The 19,842-nt window shown below is 44.2% G+C and overlaps 1 protein-coding gene across 8 annotated transcripts in view; it reads left to right on the top strand.

The window, feature by feature from the left end:
- TFDP1 (transcription factor Dp-1) overlaps window positions 1-19,842 on the top strand; it is a 531,476-nt gene that overhangs the window by 304,231 nt on the left and 207,403 nt on the right. For 4 of the 8 annotated variants that reach the window (XM_086934690.1, XM_086934687.1, XM_086934689.1 and 1 more), the window contains exons 6-7: window positions 8,462-8,627; window positions 8,790-8,936. In XM_086934690.1, the coding sequence (XP_086790816.1) occupies window positions 8,462-8,627; window positions 8,790-8,936 (313 nt within the window). The remainder of the gene's footprint in view (window positions 1-8,461; window positions 8,628-8,789; window positions 8,937-19,842) is intronic. The other 4 variants (XM_086934693.1, XM_086934691.1, XM_086934695.1 and 1 more) reach the window with 1 other exon arrangement.

Here is a 19,842-nt window from a genome sequence, read left to right as displayed (position 1 = left end):
TCTAAGACGTCAAAACATCCACGTCTACCCCTATCTGGACGACTGGCTCATTCAGGCGAAGTCGGCCCAGCAGTGCGCCGACCACGTGTCCCACACCATTCACCTTCTGCACGATCTGGGGTTCTCACTGAATTACCCAAAATCCCATCTCCAGCCCGCCCACATAGGGCAGTATCTGGGTGCGACCATAAACACTCTAGCGGCCACAGCGCAGCCGAATTCAGTAAGAGTCAACAGCATTCAATCGCTGATCCAAAGATTCAGACCTCAACACTCGCTTCCAGCAAGAGTGTTCATGCAGTTGATAGGCATGATGGCCTCCTGCATCTCCATAGTCCCACACGCGAGACTACATATGCGTCCGCTTCAGGAGTGCTTAGCACGTCAGTGGACTCAGGCTCACGGGCAGTTAAAAGACCTAGTGTTGGTGAGCGGTCGGGCATACAACTCTCTGCATTGGTGGAATTCACAAAACCTTTGCAAGGGCCGACCGTTTCAAGAGCCTGTGCCGCAGATTATCCTGACAACGGACGCTTCTCTCCAAGGATGGGGAGCGCATGTACTCCAATACACGGTGCAGGGACTATGGACGCTACAGCAAAGGAAGATGCACATCAATGTACTGGAACTGATGGCGATCTTCATGGCCTTAAAGGCATTCAAAGTACATCTGTGCAACAAGGTCGTGTTGATCCGGACGGACAACATGACGGCCATGTACTACATTCAGAAGCAGGGGGGCACACACTCTCCACAGCTGTCTCATCTGGCTCAGAGCATGTGGAAGTGGGCCATTCAGAGGAACATTTTCCTCATGGCAGAACATCTCCCAGGCAAGGACAATCAAATGGCGGACCTGCTCAGCAGGCACAGCCACCAAATGCACGAGTGGGAGATACATCCATCAGTACTCCAACCGTACTTCCAAAGGTGGGGTCATCCAGAGATCGACCTGTTCGCCATAAGGGAGAACGCAAAATGCCAAAGCTTCGCCGCCAGGTTCCCACACCCGCAATCGCAGGGCAATGCGATATGGATGAACTGGTCAGGCAGATTTGCGTACGCTTTTCCCCCAGCACCTCTGATACCGCTGGTGGCGCGCAAGCTCAGGCAGCACTCGATGACTCTCATCCTAGTTGCTCCAACGTGGGCTCGCCAACCATGGTACACCACGTTTCTGGAACTTTCCGTGGTACCGCATCAAAGGCTTCATCTCACACCCAGCCGTCTGACGCAGAGCCATGGCGACCTTCAGCACCCAGATCCGCAACAGCTCAACCTGGCGATCTGGCTCCTGAAGTCCTAGAGTTTGGCTACCTCAACCTTCCTCCCAATTGCATGGACATCATTCGGGAGGCTAGGAAGCCCACTACTAGAGCATGTTATGCGGCAAAATGGAAACGGTTTGTCATCTATTGCGCAAACCACAACATTGATCCACTAGATGCTTCTATTCAGAACATCATCTGTTACCTGTTCCATCTATACAAGTGTAATCTGGCATATACTTCCATTCGCATTCACCTGTCTGCGATGGCCGCATACCTCCAAAATAGACAGCACCTTTCACTTTTCAAAGTGCCTGCCATCAAAGCATTTCTGGAAGGCCTCAAGAGTCATTCCGCCACAGACTCCACCAGCTCCTGAATGGAACCTCAATGTGGTTCTTACAAGACTGATGGGTCCTCCCTTTGAGCCACTACATTCCTGCGAGATTCAGTTCTTGACATGGAAAGTGGCTTTCCTTGTAGCAATTACATCGCTACGGAGGGTTAGTGAACTGCAAGCCCTCACAATCCAAGAGCCTTTCTTCCAGGTTCATTCAAACAGGGTAGTGCTCCGCACTAACCCTAAATTTCTACCCAAGGTTGTGTCTCAGTTCCACATCAACCAAACCATTGAGTTGCCGGTGTTCTTTCAAAATCCAGAGTCACTGGCAGAGCGGATGCTCCACACCCTTGACGTTAAACGGGTCCTAATGTATTACATTGATAGGACCAAGGAGTTTAGAAAGACTAAGCAGCTTTTTGTTGCCTTTGCGCCACACCACAAAGGTAACCCTATTTCCAAGGCTGGTATTGCTAGGTGGATCGTGAAATGTATTCAAATCTGCTATGCAAGGCAAAACGCACTCTTACCATTCCACCGAGAGCCCACTCCACCAGAAAGTTGGGGGCCTCTATGGCTTTCCTTGGAAACATTCCCTTAGAGGACATATGTAGAGCAGCCACATGGTCTACCACGCACACATTTACTAAGCATTACTGTGTAGATGTGCACTCCAAACAGCAGGCAGCTGTAGGGCAGGCTGTTCTCAAGACACTTTTCCAAACTGCTGCAGCTGGCACGGGCGGCCGCCGCTAATGGAGGGACTGCTATGTATTCTATGCACAGATATGAATTCAGCAGCCCACATGCCTCGAACTGCAAATGCTACTTACCAGTATGCATCTGTTCTTGGCATGTAGGGCTGCTGACATTCATATCGCCCGCCCTCCTCCCCGGCGCCTGTAGCAGCTGCAGTGTTTACATATAATTTCATGGCATGGTAATCATTCGCTGAGTTTCACTCCATCTTGGCCACAATGGCTAAAAACAGTCTGGGGATGGAGTCGATGCCCATGCGCACTGTAGTCCAGGGGAGGAGCCACCTATCTCGTGTTACTTCGAAGACTCTTCCAGGACAACAATGTGCAATCATCCGGACCCAACACTAGGCGGCGATCTATGCACAGATATGAATGTCAGCAGCCCTACATGCCAAGAACAGATGCATACTGGTAAGTAGCATTTGCAGCTATGTGTATGCATTTTTTCGCTTCTGTTAATTTGCCACAACTCGATCGGGCCGCAAGAGAACTACAATTCCCAGCTTTTTTGTAGTACAATCTGTAATCTCGCGGGACTTCGGAGACCGCGGGATCACGGAGCAAGAATCGGAAGACTGCTGCAGCAGCCAAGCACACTAATACCGGGTTCACCTTCCGTTCGGTACCTCCCCGACGGCTCTGCTGACCGTCCGAGGTACCGACGGAAAGGTAAGTGGCATGCTGAATGTCCCCTTTAGGTTAACAATCGAGCGGAAGTATGCTGAGCATTCAGCAATTAGGGGGTTGTTTCCTCTAACTTAGGCGGTTGTATATGTAGACGCATTGCGCTAAAGAAAGGGGCTTAGTATGCTCATGATATCGATAACTATAGAAACAGTTGTCTGGTTGGTTTTTATGCTACACAAACGTGTGGCAGAACGTGGTCCACAGGACAGATATGGGTTTGTTTTATTAAGACTAGGCTGGCAATCTTTCACGTATTACTTACATAGAAGGGACATATTACTACTATGCTATTGAAAAGTCATCTCACTGACTGTCTGTTTGGTTAACAGAGGCAGCACATGACCTAATGGGTTCATATAGATGTAGGATGAGTCCCTGTATATGAGAAAGTAGCTACAACATTTTTTTCAAATATGTGTAACAGATGAACTTTATACATATATTCTGTTGGAATGTACCCTAGAGCATTCCGTATCTCTACATCTAGGGTCTGTGTTTTGACATGTATTATTGGGTGCCAAATTACATACATGTGAAATGTGTACCTAATGCTGAATGGTTTTGTGGTTGTGTACTGAGGATAGATGTTATTGTTTTTAAATGTTAAAGTCTGATGCACCACAAGAATTTTAGTTTGGTGTATTTTTCTTTTTAGAGCGGTGCCTCTTACATCCTGAGCCGTTGCCAGGTAGGGTGAGGCTTTATCTTCCATATTACGAAGGTAAGATGGAATCAAGCACCATTGAGGGGCGTATATGTAGGCAGAAAGTTTTGTGGCCACATATTAAGAGCGAACTTTGTTGGTCGTTTCTCTCCAAGAATCTTTTGTGTTCTGTATCTTTCAGAAAATTGAAGATATCAAGAAGGAATCGGAATTGTGAGATGTTGTACTCACACCATATCCTTTTTTTTTGTATTGTAATTAATAGTCATTGCAGTTCTGTTGTGTTGAGGTCCTGACGAAAGCACATGGCTCTATCTATCGCCTTAACGTGCTGAAACATGTTGACCATCACTGCCTAGGACAGCTATTTGTGAAAACTAGTCCTGGCGTTCATGATTTTAATCTTTGATCGTGACTGACACAAATAAGAAGAGTTAGTCTGTTCACGCACCAATTTTATATTTTTTCACACTTCACTTTTACACTGCATTTAATAAAATACCCACGAAAAAAACATTTTCTTTGGGGTCCCATGTATTACATCTTGCTCATCTTGGAAATACACCCATTTGACATTCGTAAGCTCTGATGCCTATAGATCTAGTCTGTCATTCTATACATCAAGGATACCCAAATGATGAAGCTTATCACCAGGCTTGGTGAATGATGGGAATCCATACAAATCAATTCTTATGTTCATTTAACTTCATAGTTTTGATTCTTGGTGGGAACTTCCTTTTTTTAGTTCTCTCGTTACATAGACGCTGGAGTATATTTTGTATGTTTAAGTCAGTTAAGGGGCTACATATTCCAGCTAGTCTTTAAACTTTGGCCTCCGACCCTAATTCAATTTCTCTTTGTGTTGTGAAACATATCCTTTGCCCAGAATACAGGAAATGTTGGCTGCTGTAAATGGAGCAAAATTTTTTTCTATTATTGATTTAAAAGCAGCGTACCATCAAGTCACTCTGGATCAGGATTCTAAAGATCTGACGGCGTTTATAACTCCGTTTGGGTTATTTAGATTCCTGAGAATGCCTTTTGGTCTGGCATCAGCTGCCAGCGTTTTCCAGAAATTAATTGAAAATTTGTTGCATGGTGTGAAAGGTGTCCAGTCTTTTCAAGACGACATTTTAATTTTTGCGAAGTCTATTGATGAACACAATGTCACTTTGGAAATAGTCTTAAAAATTCTTAGCAGCAAAGGCATGACTGTGAGTAAAGAGAAATGTAAATTTCTTGTTAAAGAAATTGACTATTTGGGTCATAAAATCACTCAGGAAGGGATCTTTCCTAAAAAGGATATCATCAGTAATCTTGAAAATGCCAGTAAGCCTCAGGACAAGGATGCTTTACGTTCCTTTCTTGGGTTAGGAGAGGACTACGCTAAATTTGTTAAAGGTTATGCTTTGGTTGTCGAGCCTCTTAGACAATTACTTAAAAAAGGTGCTAGATTCATTTGGACTGATGTTCATGATTCTGCTTTTCAGGGTGTCATCAAGCTTATTGCCAATGCCCCGGGTCTTAAAACTTTTGATCCAGAGGGGAAGTCTTTTGTAACTGTGGATGCCAGCGCAATTGGTTTGGGAGCTGTTTTCACGCAGATGGTTAATGGCAAGGAGAGAGTTCTCATTTATTTCAAGGGCTGTTAGAGGTGCTGAGGTACATTGTAGCACGATCGAAAAGGAGGCTCTTGCCTGTGTGTGGGCTGTGGTGAAGTTAAAGAATTTTTTGTGGGGTAGGCCTTTTGTTTTGGTGACTGACCATAAACCGTTAGTCTATATGATGGATGGTGTCAGGAGTGGTAGTGCTTCCTCAAGGTTGGTTCGGTTGATTGCAAGACTGCAGGAGTTTAATTTTGAGATTCAGCACATTCCTTGTGGTAAGAATTTTGCTGCTGACTGTTTATCCAGGTTGCCTCCACTTGGTGATACCCATGATGAAGTCACTGATCTGCATGAGTGTGTTGTAGCTGCTGTGGATGCTGTGGAGTCTAGCAATTTTGGTATTGATGCGAGTGAATGGAACGATCATGCTTGTAAGGACAATTTATTAGCTAAGGTCAAGTCTTATGTGATTAATGGTTGGCCTTCAGTTAAAAATATTGAATCTTCTTTGAGGAGTTTTGTGCAGGTAGCGAACGAGTTATCCATTGAAAATGATATTCTGTTGAGGAATGATTTATTTGTTCCACCTGGTAGCCTTAGAGAAAAAATTGTTAGGTTGGCTCATTCTGGTCATCCTGGTGTTTCTGGTACACAGAGGATACTTGTGTCACTATTGGTGGCCTGGATTGGATTCTTTTGTTGAGAGGTTTATCAACAACTGTGCCGTTTGTGTCAGGTCTGACAAACATTGGAAGGTGTCTACTGAACTGCTGTCTGTTTGTGAGGCTCCTACTGGTCCGTGGGAAAGGCTTTCTATTGACTTTTCTGGACCCTATGATTGTCTCAGCAGGGAGAATAGATTTTTAATTGTCCTTGTTGATGATTTTTCCAAGTGGCTACATTACTCTTTTGTGGAGCATCCTAGTACTGATGTTGTCGTTGGTTTTCTGGACAATGTCTTCAGAATTGAAGGGGCACCTATCTCCATTAGGTCTGACAATGGTGTTCAGTTCACCTCTAGTAAAATGGGAGCGTTTCTTAAAAAGTTTGGTGTGTCTACTAAGAGGGCTCCTCTTTATAGTCCGCGTTCAAATGGTCAGGTTGAGAGGGCAACAGATTTTTTAAGGAGGGGATCCAAGCTGCTTTGGAGAGTGATTTGGACGTTTTTGACTTTTTAAAAGACAAAATTTGGAGTGATCATATCACTCCTAATACCTGTACTGGAGTTTCTCCTTTTTGTCTCATGAGAGGCAGACAAGCTAAATCTTTATTTTTACCTCAATTTACAAACAAGAGCTGTTTGTCTGGGAGTTTTGAGTCCTCTGTCTCTAAAGCCAGAGATAACATCACCTCTGCACGGTTATCTGGCAAATCTTATCACAGGTTTCATCATTGTAAGAGCAAAGTTATAAATATTGGTGATTGGGTCAGAATTGTTAATCCCTCTCACACTCCCAAGGGTTTGTCCAAGTTCAGTAAGCCCTTCTTGGTTGAACAAGTTTCTGATTCCTCTGTTTTTCTCAAGGGCAGAGTGTGGTGGTGTAAAAGTTCTGTGGTTGTTATTAAACCTGGCCAAGAATATTTTTTTGATAAAAAGGAGATGGAGAGGATGATGTCTGGTTTGATGACTCATGTGATTCGTCTCTCAATCCATTACCTGTGGGCTCATGTGATTCTTCTCCTAGTCCTTTTCCTGATCCTGTTTCGGATTCACATGTTCTTGTTGATGATGCTGTTTCTAGTTCACCTGTTCTAGATTCTCATGTTACCCCCAAGAGATATGTTAAGTTGCCCAAGAAATTTGATGACTGTTTTGGATTAATTTTTCTTTCTTTTGTTTTTACTTTTCTTTGGTTTTTTTGTTTGTATTCTTTTTTGTTTTCTGTAAAAAGATACATGTGGTATCCTTCTTCTCTTTCAGTTTTAGAGTCTTAACATGTCATTGTAGAGTGTTACCCATGTAATTGAGAATGTGTTATGTGTGGTGTTCTAAATCAGAGAAGCGGTTGGAGCTTATCTGATTTAGACGCTTTGCTCTGTGCTCCAGTGGGTCCTTGGATTAAACTTAATAAATCCATACTTTTAAACCTTTACTGCCTCCTCCACCTGTTGGATGTAACCATTTCCTGTGATTTGTCACTAGACATCGTGCAACTCCAGATGAGGGCTTCTACGTGATCTCTTGCCCTTTCTGTGTTTGTTTGGTTCCTTGTGGGCCCTTTGCTGGTTTAAAGAACTGCAAGTCTGTTAGCTCTACATTCTCAAAACCTAGGGATATGTACCTTCCCAACCTTTCCTGCTGAGAAGTCGTTGCTTGAGGAGTCAAAACATAAATTATCCCCTTTTGGAAAGCTTATTACAACACTGCAGAATATAAAAGTATTTTGTTTTGTTTTCTTTCCTTACCGTCTGGAGTAGTCCTCAAATGAACAGTGCATGATGACCTATGACTCTGGCATAATGTGGAAACTGTACCTGCGCATTACCGTTGTTTTGTATTGCCACACCAATGCATCCAAGAATGAACGGCTTTGGGCCTAATTTAAATGTGCCTTCCAGAAAAGCAAAGCATTCAGCAATTAGTTAAAAATGACATTTTACCTCCTGTTTTAATCTTGCAAACAAATATTGATTTGTGAGCGTGCACTATGAACAACCAATGAAGAAGAACCTAAAGCATGGTTTGTCTATGTGCATTCATGAACAAAGAAGGTAAAGGTGAACAAAGCCTCCAAGTCACGTGATGAGACTGTGTGGCCCTGCAGTCTACAAATAACCCAACAGTGAATTGATAAAGCAACTGAAGTTTGTTTGCAATTTGTCTGTGCCTGCCCTTTTAGACTTGATGTGCAAGTATCACTGCCACAAGTTCTTCACTACGGTTCAGCTGCTAAAACCTCACAAGTCTTCCAACTTTTGGAGCAACCAAGTTATTTAAAAAGCATTAACCACTTATTTAAAGGTTTTTAATCTGGTCGTTTATGGGTGTTTTAAGTCTTTTTAGTCTAAACAGAAGATAAAACTATTTGGAGAATAACTTTCAGGGAAATCCTAAATTATTAATATTTTTTCTTTTAGAAATGAAAGTATCATGGCTGTTTGGGTTCTAATAGTGTGAGATGGCTCTTTTGCAGGAAACGAAGCAAAAAAGGTGAAAAGAATGGCAAAGGTTTAAGGCATTTTTCTATGAAAGTTTGTGAAAAGGTGCGGAAGAAAGGGACAACTTCTTACAATGAGGTGGCAGATGAGTTGGTAGCTGAATTCAGTACTCTCGATAACCATATTTCACCAAATGAGTCGGTAAGTATGTTGTGATTTTTTTTGACAAATATTTTGGAAGTGCAACACTTGTTAATGGTTTTCCGATTTCCATTTTAACTTGCTTATGCTGTATAGATTTTTTTCTTCGTTATATCATTAAATATTGGATTTCTTCGGATACAGTTATTTATTTTTCTCCAGCAGGCTTATGATCAGAAAAATATAAGACGCCGTGTATATGATGCCTTAAATGTACTCATGGCCATGAACATAATTTCTAAAGAAAAGAAAGAAATCAAGTGGATCGGTTTGCCTACCAACTCTGCTCAGGAATGTCAAAATTTGGAGGTAATAAAATAGGATTGCACTTATTTTTCCATTCTATCCACGATTTTATTGACCTGTCTTTTAAATTGTACTTGGTCAATCAACACTGGGTTTTCCTGGCTGTTCTGACATCTACACCAATCAACTTATTATTTGCAGAACCTTTTTTGGCTAGTGTTTCCCTGCGCTTGAATCCTGTAGCTCATGCCCTCTTCCAAAATTGTCACATGCCAATTTTGTTCTTTTCTTTTATCTAACATTGTTCTAAAATTTACAAATCAGTGCAACATGATTCTGGTATGCAAATCTTGCAAAACATTATACAGAATGTCAGTAAAGGGTTCGCTATAGGTGGCGTGTGGGTTACAGAGATCATAACCTGGCAAAAGCACTGACATTTTAGGTTTGAGGAACATTTTGTTGCACTAAAACTAAACAAAAATAGCTATCAACTTTAAGTTAGAGGGGGATAAAGATGTCAATAAGCAGAGTTGCATGGAGTCCGATGGAGGGAACGATGTAAGTTTCATGAAGTGTTGGTGATATTGGTGAAAGAAGGACTCTAGTTGGATTGTGTTATGCAGTTAAGCTGTGGGAGGAAGGGCAAGAAAGTTTATTGAAGTCAGGAAGTGACACAGGCCAAGTGGAAAGGTGGGATAGACTTGTACTTTTCAAGGCTGTAGAGAATAGACCCATTATGTGTCCCAGCTGTCTGTGATCTATTGTTTTCGGAGGCCTTAATCCTCTTCTCTGTGTGATGCCTTACTTTCAAACTGTGCCCAGCATAGCACCTCTGAGCGTCAAATAAAGGGGGTGTCGGCCGATTTTCATTGAAAGATAATCACACGTTTGGGGGCGCTAGAGGGCGCACGGCAAGATGGCCGCACTGATGTGAGGCTCTGCCGGACTGAGCTCAAATCCTGCATTTATCCTTGACATCCTGCCATTATCACGCAGCACCTTGGTTGCTACGTGTGCCTGATTGCATGGGGCATGGAATAGGGCGGTCTCCGGATGCCTGAAGCCCTGCAAACGAGCGATCTGAAGTGCGGTCCCCCTGCGGGGAAAGAAACCTCGTGGTGAACGGGACCGTCCCGCAACGGCTGAAGCGGAGCGCGACTGGCGAGGAAGGAGCGGCCCTGCGACGTGTGGAGCCGCAGCCAAGAGAAGTACAAATACAGTGGATCGGGCAGTGGTGAATCCTGACGAGAGCCTGGAAGTGTGCGGCAGCCCGGAGATCTGTGACAGCGGCGGCCGACAGCGACCGGTTTGGCGCCCATCTGTGCTGGTGGCGGTGAGTGGGGAGGCGACCTAGGAAAGGCCGGGGCTGCGGAGGCGGCGCTAGGCCGGACTGGGCTGCGTGAGGTGAGGTGAGGTGAGGTGAGGTGAGGTGAGGTGAGGTGAGGTGAGGTGAGGTGAGGTGAGGTGAGGTGAGGTGAGGTGAGGTGAGGTGAGGTGAGGATGGAGGCGGAGTGGCAGTGACCTTGGCGGCATTGTGGAGAGTTGGAAGGGATCTCTTTGCACTTTGGTGGTCGAAGGGAGGAGAACGCACTGCGGAGGGAATTGTCTCGTCATTGAGCTTTGCTGGTCATTGACTAATAGTGGTGGCGCACGTGTGGCAGCGGAGGATATGCTGACATAGGGCACTGGAACTCTCACCACTTTTACATTACTGGCGCTACAGCTGAGTCTTGTGCGTGGTGTCCCTTGCTTGCTATTTCCAGTTGGCGTACCGCTTGGAGACTAGATAGCAGCTTTGCGGGCCTAGAAGCAGCAGTCTCACTATATTAGGCCGGTGGCAGCATGGGCAGGCCGGAGAGGAATCAGCCTAAGCTGAACTTTGACGCCAAAAAGTCTACATTATCATCCTCACAACCCCCAATGGACACACGGGGGGGAAACCGAATTTAGAAAATACATTACTGGCCATGCAAAGGACTTTGCAATCCATCGAGGGCACAATGGAGGCGGTCAACCTCAGACTTGATCATATGGCTACGCAGTTTGATGGGCAGAATGAGAGAATGACCGAGGTGGAGCAGAGAGTGTCAGCTACTGAGGACGGCCAATGGACAAGTTGGAGCGAGAACTGCTATCCCTAGAACGTCGACACGAGCTACAACCGGCGGAATCTCTTTAGGCCGACATCCGGTTAAAGGTTTCTGAGTATAATGACCTAGCAGATCAGGAGGTAAAATTTTGGTCCAAACTTACTAGGGCAAGGTATTATGGTGAGGGAGGACGTCCAGGACGTGGGCTAGCAGACAGAATTAAAGAACCATGTGCTAGACACTGTGGAGTACCGGAAATTATGTATGGGGACGTCAATGTGACGAGTGCTGCTAGTGTTTTGGATTGCTTTGTACAATATTATGAACAAATGTACAGGCATAGGGAGACGGCTGGGGAGGAGGACATTGCGCAATACCTGGAGGACATAGCATTTGTATGGCTGTCGAAAGGTCAACAAGAATTCTTAATGCATCACATCACATAGGAGGAGTTCCGCGTAGCCATTTCGGCTCTGCCAAATGGCAAAGCGGCAGGTACTGATGGATTACCGTCTGAGTTCTATAAGGAGTATGTAGACCTACTGTTACCACATTTGGCAATGGTCCTTGAAGAGGCCTTAGAACAGGGACAGTTGCCGGCCACGATGAGGGAGGCTCTATTGGTGGACTTACCGAAACCGGGCAAACCACGTAATCAATGCGAGTCGTATAGGCCGCTCTCCCTGATGAATACGGACATTAAAATCATTGCCAAGGTACTTGCAACGCGATTGCGCTTGATACTGCCTGTTATGGTGCTGCCAGACCAGTCTGGTTTCATTCCTCTCCGCTCCACGACACAACCTGAGGGCTTTGTTCGCGGTTTTGCATCTCCTTAAGCCGGACCTTGCTGCTGTGGCTGTGTTGTTGGATGCTGCTAAAGCATTCGACTCCGTTGCCTGGCGGTATATGATAACGGTGCTGCACCGTATGGGGGTGCCCTTTTTCTTTACATCCTTGATAACCCTGCTCTATACAAACCCAATAGCACGGGTGCGGGTGAATGGTCACGTGTCGGCGCCATTTCCTGTGCAAAGGGGGACCAGGCAGGCCTGCCCACTCTCACCCTTACTGTTTGCCATTATATTGGAACCCCTAGCTTGTATACTGTGGCAGAGATATGCTGATACGGCTCTAAGATTCCCTCTCAGGTCCCTGGCGGTGTCCATGTACGCCGATGATATGGTTCTGTATGTAAGGGAACCTGCCCAAAATATGGACGGTGTTCTACGGGAATTTATTCCGTTTGAGCACTTTTCTGGCCTATCCATTAATTGGGACAAATCCATGTTATTGCCTCTCACGGATATCACGCAGCCGTTTCCATTGGAATTCCCCTTGGCATGGGCCACAGACCCTGTACGGTACCTGGGGATCTGGGTGCACCGTGACTCCCAAGAGATGATTCGAGCTAATTACGGTGTGGCTATTTCAAAACTGGAAGATCAGGTGACCCGATGGATACGCCTGCCACTTTCGTTTGCTGACCGGGTCTCTCTGATTAAAATGGTAGTCTTGCCTAAATTTACTATTTTGTTAACGTTCCAATTGCCCTAACATCTCACTTTTTTGCACAGCTTCAGTCATTATTAATCACGTTAGCCTGGGGAGGAAAGAAGCCTCGAGTGAAATGGGATACCTTAACGAAGCCATATGAACTGGGTAGGTTTGCGGTGCCGGATATGAAATTATATTATCTATGCGCTCAGGCTCATTTCGCTACTTATTGGATCTCGGCACCACCGTACACGCCGCACGTGGCACTTGAGGCCAGCGCAGTCTTGCCGCTACCCCTAAAGGCGATGGTAGTAAACCCATATTCAGTGTACGAGAAGGGTGAAGTGGACACGGTACAGTGTACCGCTAAGGGGTGGGGGGAATTGGGCAAGCGTTCGAACAGGCTACCGCTGTACGCGCCCGAAATGCTGTTACTATATCATGCAGATATCTCGGTCTCAAATGAAGTGGGAGCATTACAAGTTCTGCAGGGTGCCGGTGTGCACACTATGGGAGATATTTTTCAGGATACTCAGTTTCTCCCGTTACAGACGGTACTGGACCAGGTGCCGAACACAACCATGGCCACCTTTATTTGTCAGGTTGTGAGCTGCAATATGAGCCTTATATTAGTCTTTTCCGGCAGAACCACCTGTGTTGGGCGCTTTGCAGATACTGTATACGACAACTAATCGGGCGAAACTGATCTCGCGATTATACTAAGCGTCACAGGAAGCGTCACAGGAAGATGAGGGAGGAGGGGGTGAGATTGCAAGGGCAAGATGGGATGCGTGTCTGCCTGATCCCTTGACTGATGATGAATGATCTGAATGCTATTCCATGACCGGCAAATTTGCAGCGAATGGGAATTTTCGACTCATTCACTATAAATTCTTGCAACAATGGTATTATACGCCTGAGCAACTGACCAGGTATGGCCTTCGAGAATCATCTGTTTGTGTGCGTTGTGGATTGGATGGCGCTGACTTTTTCCACTTGGCCTGGGGATGTGCACGAGTGGCTGATTTCTGGGCAGGTGTGACTGCAGCGTTATCCAAAATTACTTCCATTGAGATTACTACGGACCCGCGCCTCTGTGTATTGGGCATAGCTTCTAGAGTGCCTAACCGGAATGAGGAAATTGGTTGTATTGGCACTGCAGATTGCTAAACGAAAGGTGGCTGCTTGCTGGGGTGGGAAACGGGCGCCTGATGTCAAACTGTGGCTGCAGGACATGGCATATTGTCGTGATCAGCTAACTTGTTATTATGAAGAACTACCTGCTACCTCGCGCCCACGAGATATCTGGGGCCCTTACACAACGTACATGATATCTAAGCTTGATGCTGACTGATGTAAGATTTCATGCGAGCGTGCACTCCCTGAGTGGACTATTCTGGTTTGTACTACATGGATGGCTGTTTCCTGTCAAGTTATGATTGTGGTATCAACACTCCTTGTCCCCTAATGTGAATGGTCACTGTCACCTTGTTATCTGAAGCCACTTGACCTTGCCCTGGTGGATCTGTGGTGTCTTTCTCTTCCTACGTGAATCTAGTGTGTGTGAGCCTGAACTGTTTGGTGTCTGCACTGTTAATGCGACAAATTCAAGTCCTGATTACCTTAACTCTCTTTTGACATTCTGTACTACTGCATGCTGCCCTGATTGGATTCCGGTTGTTGGGGAGGGGGTAGTTGAAATGTTGGCAATTACTACTGTATACCAAAAAAACAAAAATTAGACTGCTTGTACTTGAATATTGACTATGCAAGACTTTGGATTAACATATTGCTAAATTTTAATAACATGCTATGAATAGTTGATGTTATTACTTGACATGTTGATTGAAGCATGGATATCACCCTAGCTTGCGGCCGGCCCTGCTTGCGGGTTGTAGGCCAAACGCTGTGTTCTTGCATTAAGATACAATAAAGGTCTTCAACAAAAAAAGATAATCACACATTTGGCGAGTAGCAGGGTGAAGTCCAGGATTCTGATCACAGATCAGCAGTTTTTAAGTCGGCGGAAGATTTCAAGAGCCCCTTTTTCCCATGTGGGACGAAGGAGTAAGCCGGGTGCATGTGGGTCGTGTGCAAATGATTTGGTCCCGGTAAAAGGACAGACAGGACCAATTCATATGTTGGAGGTCTTTGTCTAAAAAGGAGGTGGAGTCTCCTGGTAAAACCCTTTAGAATTTGCTTCGGGAGAGGTATGCCCAATTCCTTTTTGTGTAATGTTCTCCCAAATTCTTCCTCTCATAACTCGTGCAGCCGTTGATGGGTGACTGGGAGTGAACTAATTTGCAATTTATTTAGCCAGGTGATGGTGTTTGGCATTACCAAGAGTGTACAATACATGGTTAGGTTGATTGGTGGGTGGTCTACTCCCGACTGTTGTGTATGTAAAATGTAAGGTATAAGCCTGTAAGTTAAGAATTGCACTTAATGCAGGGTGATCTGGTAGTTCCCTGAAGTCCGTACCCTTTTATAGCGACTTCTGAGAGAGTTGTGCTAGTTTAGAAGCTAGAACTCCGGAGTTAGCTTTATAGAAGTCCACAGAGAGGCCGTCCAAGCTGATAGACTTGCTGGAGGCTAGGATTTTGATGATGGCACTTATTTCCTGGTGTATTACAGGGTGCTCTAGTTCTTCCTGGGTAGTGCCCTTGACTCTATGGATATCTAACTCGTTGAGGAATTCATGGACTGCTACTGGAGAAAGGTCGGGGGCAGTATTATAAAGGGGTACTATAGAAGTCGAACAGGGTCTGACAAACGGCTTGGTGAGAATAAAGGAGGGTACCAATCCTGTTGCGGAGGGTCATAACTGGGGAAAGCATCTAGAACCTGTAAACCGAAGCCAGCCAAGGACGTGGTCTGACTTGTTCATCTCTGCGTGTGTATGGGCTGTATACACTGTCAAGTTGAGGCAAGAGTTTTCAAGCCAACGTGCTTCCTCCTTGTGGAGATCACCCAGAATTGCCCTCGCTGAGGGTTTGGATACAGCCCTGCATTCTGCGTCTGTGTATTCAGTCTCAAGGGACTTGTGAGCACCCACTACCGCTTGAATGCAATGGCCTCGAACAACCACTCTCAGTGATTCCCATTCATTTACTTTTGTAGTGACCAGTCCCTCATTACCTTCGAAATATCCAGTGAGCTGGGATGCTAGGTCTTATCTCAGGAACGAGGAAGCGAATCGCCATGTGGGTACTGGCTTATGGGCCTTACCAAGGCTAGGCTCAATACCATAGGGTTATGGTCTGAGATCTCTCCCTTAATAGTCATCCTGTGTGACTATTAGGGGATATGCTGTGGTTGTAGACCACCCTGTTCAGTCATAGGTACAGATCGTGCGTGCGTGGGTGAGTAAAAGGATGCCTTATTTCAAAGATGCCAGATAGCAGAAAGGGACCAGTGGGGCAGCCATTGGAATAGTGTTGCCACGTTCAAAGTAGATTGTGCACTTGGGAAAAGGGGATAGGATCTGTCGCATCACGTCCTGCACACAATTAAAATCACCTCAGAGGAGCCAAGGGATGTGGACCCAGTCTGCTAGCCTCCCTGTGCGGAGTATATATATGCCCGTTGATCTATGATTGAGGTGAGGATTACAAACTGGACCCCAGCTCTGAACCAAATTAGGTGTAGGTGAAAAAGTTTGCGCCTGAGACTTGCTCCACCAGTGCCACTGCATGTAGCGGCTCTCTGCTCGGTCAGTATGGGATTCTTGGAGATGAGCAGTATGAATTTTGTGCTTTAGTGACAGCAGGTGGATTCTGTAATGTATGGAGGGGGTTATTTATGCATACAAAAACAAGATACCCCCTACTGTGATTAGCCTATCTCTCCATACCAGCCCAAGGAGATCACCTTATGGTATCAAAAGGACTGGAATTCCAAGTGGCATGCTTCAGCATAGAGTGCTCGTCCAGATACATAGTGTATCTGGATGGGCTCAACATTGGTATTCAAGGGAGATCTTTGGTTATTGGGTGATATCCTAGATTTAAAATAGTCAAAGGTGTCCTGGCAGGCTAATTTTATTTTCAAGGGTACCTTGACAAAGTGAAAAACAGGTGGGCATGCTCTAAGGAATTAAGTATCCTCTGTGTCCCTGGGTCAGCATCTTTGAATCATCACACCAATTCCTCACCAGGCTATTTGGCTTTTGTTAGGATCCTGTTAGTATCCGATTTGTGTGCAATTGTGAAACTTCCACTCCCCATACTTATAGATGCCATACACACTGACACGTTTGGTCTCTATGTTCTCATTTCTCTGTAGGTAAGGGAGGGATAATTAATCAAGCACGACATCATTACATATATCTATTTATTTCCTTATACATGTCCCCAAATGATCCCTCTGATTATTTCACATCAAGCCGGACCAGTGTGTTAGCAGTACAAAGCGTGAGTCTCCATTAATTACTTGAAAAATGTGCATATCAACTTCATGCTCTAGGTCGGTATACAGTATGCAAGTATTATCCTTGAGATTACCAAGATATTGTGTGTGCTACATTCATGCATATAAAGTGTGATTTCTGCTCATTCGTTGAATCTTATTTAGAACTCTGTGATGGTAAGGAGGCTGGTGGACCTTGTATTTAAACTCTGTTAACAAATGGATAAAATGACATCCATAAGAGTGTAAGGGTCTAGGTAGGTTCTCCTAGTCAAAGCACCCATCAAAGCCATCCCCTATGTATGCCCATCCTAATTCATCAACAGACTCTTCCCGGCCGTGAACCCATTTGGTTCCTCCTTCCCCCGCATCTTAGCATGGGAATATTTTCTTGGCCTTGTATAACCAGAGTTCCTCTGAGTAATGTGATCATGGTACGTCATCACCTGCCGACGTGCTGCTGTCTCATTGGGTGAGTGCCAAAGAAGGCTGTTCTGCTGTCAGTTTCTCTCGTTTTGTATAGAAAATCGCCCAAATGTATTCTGTTGTGAGATGTTCTTTTACTGCCTATTCTTTTGGGTGTGTCGAAAAAGGCCCAAATGTTCTAAATGTGCTGTATAGAAACACCCAAGGCTAAGACTTCCCAGGATTATACCTTAAATAAGAGTCTGGTATTCATTCTCTCTAGGGCTCTTGCTTTCTTGCAATATCAGATTATGTACACAGACTCAAGATTCTTATGGGCTATAACTTTCATTTGGTGAAAATATAAAAACAAAAAAAGAGCAGCCGTGTGATGTGGTTACTCATATGATGCACTCTTGTACTATTTTATTATATATATTATTCTGATGCGGGGTCCCCAGGAATTACCTCTAATCTGCTTTTTCATATGTAAAGGTGAGTCAGGATTCTGTGTCATTAGTGACATCCTTTGGATCTCATTTAATCCTGTTTTATGAGCTGACAAACAGTAGATCCGATCCATCATTGTTCTTTCTCATATAGTGCTCTCTGGGTTCATGATATTCTCTTCTTATAGACATTCTATTACTGCCCAGCTCAGGTTCCTAACTGTATGTCTACTGTCCAAAAGCGCTAAGACATTCATGTTGTATTTTGACCACACCTTAAATTACTGCGGTGTTCGCAAATTCGAGTCTTTACCTTTCTCATCGCCATGCTTTTATACCTAAGGTTCCATAGGCAAGTGATCAGGTAAATAACTTGTGTGGAATTGCAATTAATGTGTTTTTTAAGAAAACACACTATATTCAAGCCTAGGTCAATCGTCTTAGTCTTTGTTGTCAAAATACTGACTGTCTTCATGGGTAATGTCTGACCATTATGGGTTTCCACATTAAGGATGATGTCGCTGCTTCCTATGCCTTTTATGGTCTTGAATGCGCTAAGAGATCCCTCAAGTTAGCATTGCATCTGTGTGAGAAGAGAGGGTTTTCTAATCTTAGATTGCGTTAGATAAGAGTTCAGTAGCTAGGCAAGGGACCCCCTCTATTGGACGGATGAGCCTGGGAGTAAGAGGGGAACTTAACCAACCAAAATGAACAAGAACACTCCCCTATGACCTATATTACTATTACACAAGATTAAATCTGGTATGGGTATCAATATGTGCCATTCATCAAATATTTAATGCATTACAACAACAAGGGAATTTATAAAGTCATATTTATATTTTTCCCAAACTTTTTTTACTTTTTTTGCTTCAATATACTAAATACAATTATTTGAAATGGATAAAACGACTTTTTTTTGCTTTTTTATAATCGTGTATACATTTGAACAATTAATCATACAAAATTAAATTAAAAACCAATGACCCCCATTGCATAACAAACCTACTATTCAACTCATACATTCTTCACAATTGTTCACATTCATACAAGACACTTGTACACATCTGTTTTTTTCCGGAGAAACACAAGATGTAAACCATTTCCCACAAGATGTACAAAAACAACAATAAGGTCTGGACACGAAAGTTCGACACGCGTTTCAGTGGGGTATCACAAGATTTGAACCACCTTCTTCAGGACCTTGTCCAAGTCAGGCACAGTGTCGCACAGGCAATTAAAAAAGGGAGAAAAAAACATGTTTCCTGAAATGCAAGTTCCAAGTACAGAACTGGGGCACAAGAGTCTTTATCGTGAGTGGATGGCTCTATATTTTAATTTCACATTATAGAATATACGTATGACCGTCAATGTATCTTGTGTAGGTCAATGCTGAGCCTTGGCCGAGATAAAATCACAGATAATTTGATAACGAGTATTGCTGAGCCTAATGTCTCCTATTGATATATGGTTTCACAGTACACGGCGTGGTCAACCACCGGGAGAGGAAATGTCTCCACCGAATGGTCCAAGAATGCTCAGAGAATGTGATCTGCATTGGCAATTCCCGATATGCTGATTTGGTTCTTCATAGTTCTCCGCGTCCCTCCATGGTAGCAGCAATTCTCCAATTCTTGATGAAGATCTTCGTTATGACTTGAGGCTAGATTAAACGTGGTGACACGTATCATCCTCTCCTCTTCCTGGTTCCTCAATGTTTTTTTAAAAAGCTTCTCTATTTTGGTTACATGCTCTTTTCCTTGACCTCTGTATGATCTTCTCTGGATAGTTTCTTGCTTTAAGTTTCTCTGTAAAAGTATCTGCTTGTTTTTGAAAGTCTTCTCTTCTACTGCAGTTTCTACTAAGACCTAAAAACTGTCCATATTGTGGGTTTTCTTTCAGTGGTCTATAATGGAAACTGTTGACCATAAGCAGGTTGTTTTTTTTTTGTTGGTTTCTAATAAGTTTCTTTATGTAGCATGCCATGTTCCTTTGCTGGTTCAAGTAGTTGAGCCATGTACAGAAGGGGGACAATTAATTCTGGTCCCCTTCCCACACAATCTAAATATCATTTATGTACCTCTCCCACAGTTTATTTTGGTTGACAAATTGATTATT

Source organism: Lissotriton vulgaris, chromosome 8 (assembly GCF_964263255.1).
Source record: "Lissotriton vulgaris chromosome 8, aLisVul1.2, whole genome shotgun sequence".
Classification (NCBI taxonomy): domain Eukaryota; kingdom Metazoa; phylum Chordata; class Amphibia; order Caudata; family Salamandridae; genus Lissotriton; species Lissotriton vulgaris.
The sequence above is the reverse complement of the archived record's forward strand: the minus strand, read 5'-3'. Positions and strand labels throughout refer to the sequence as shown.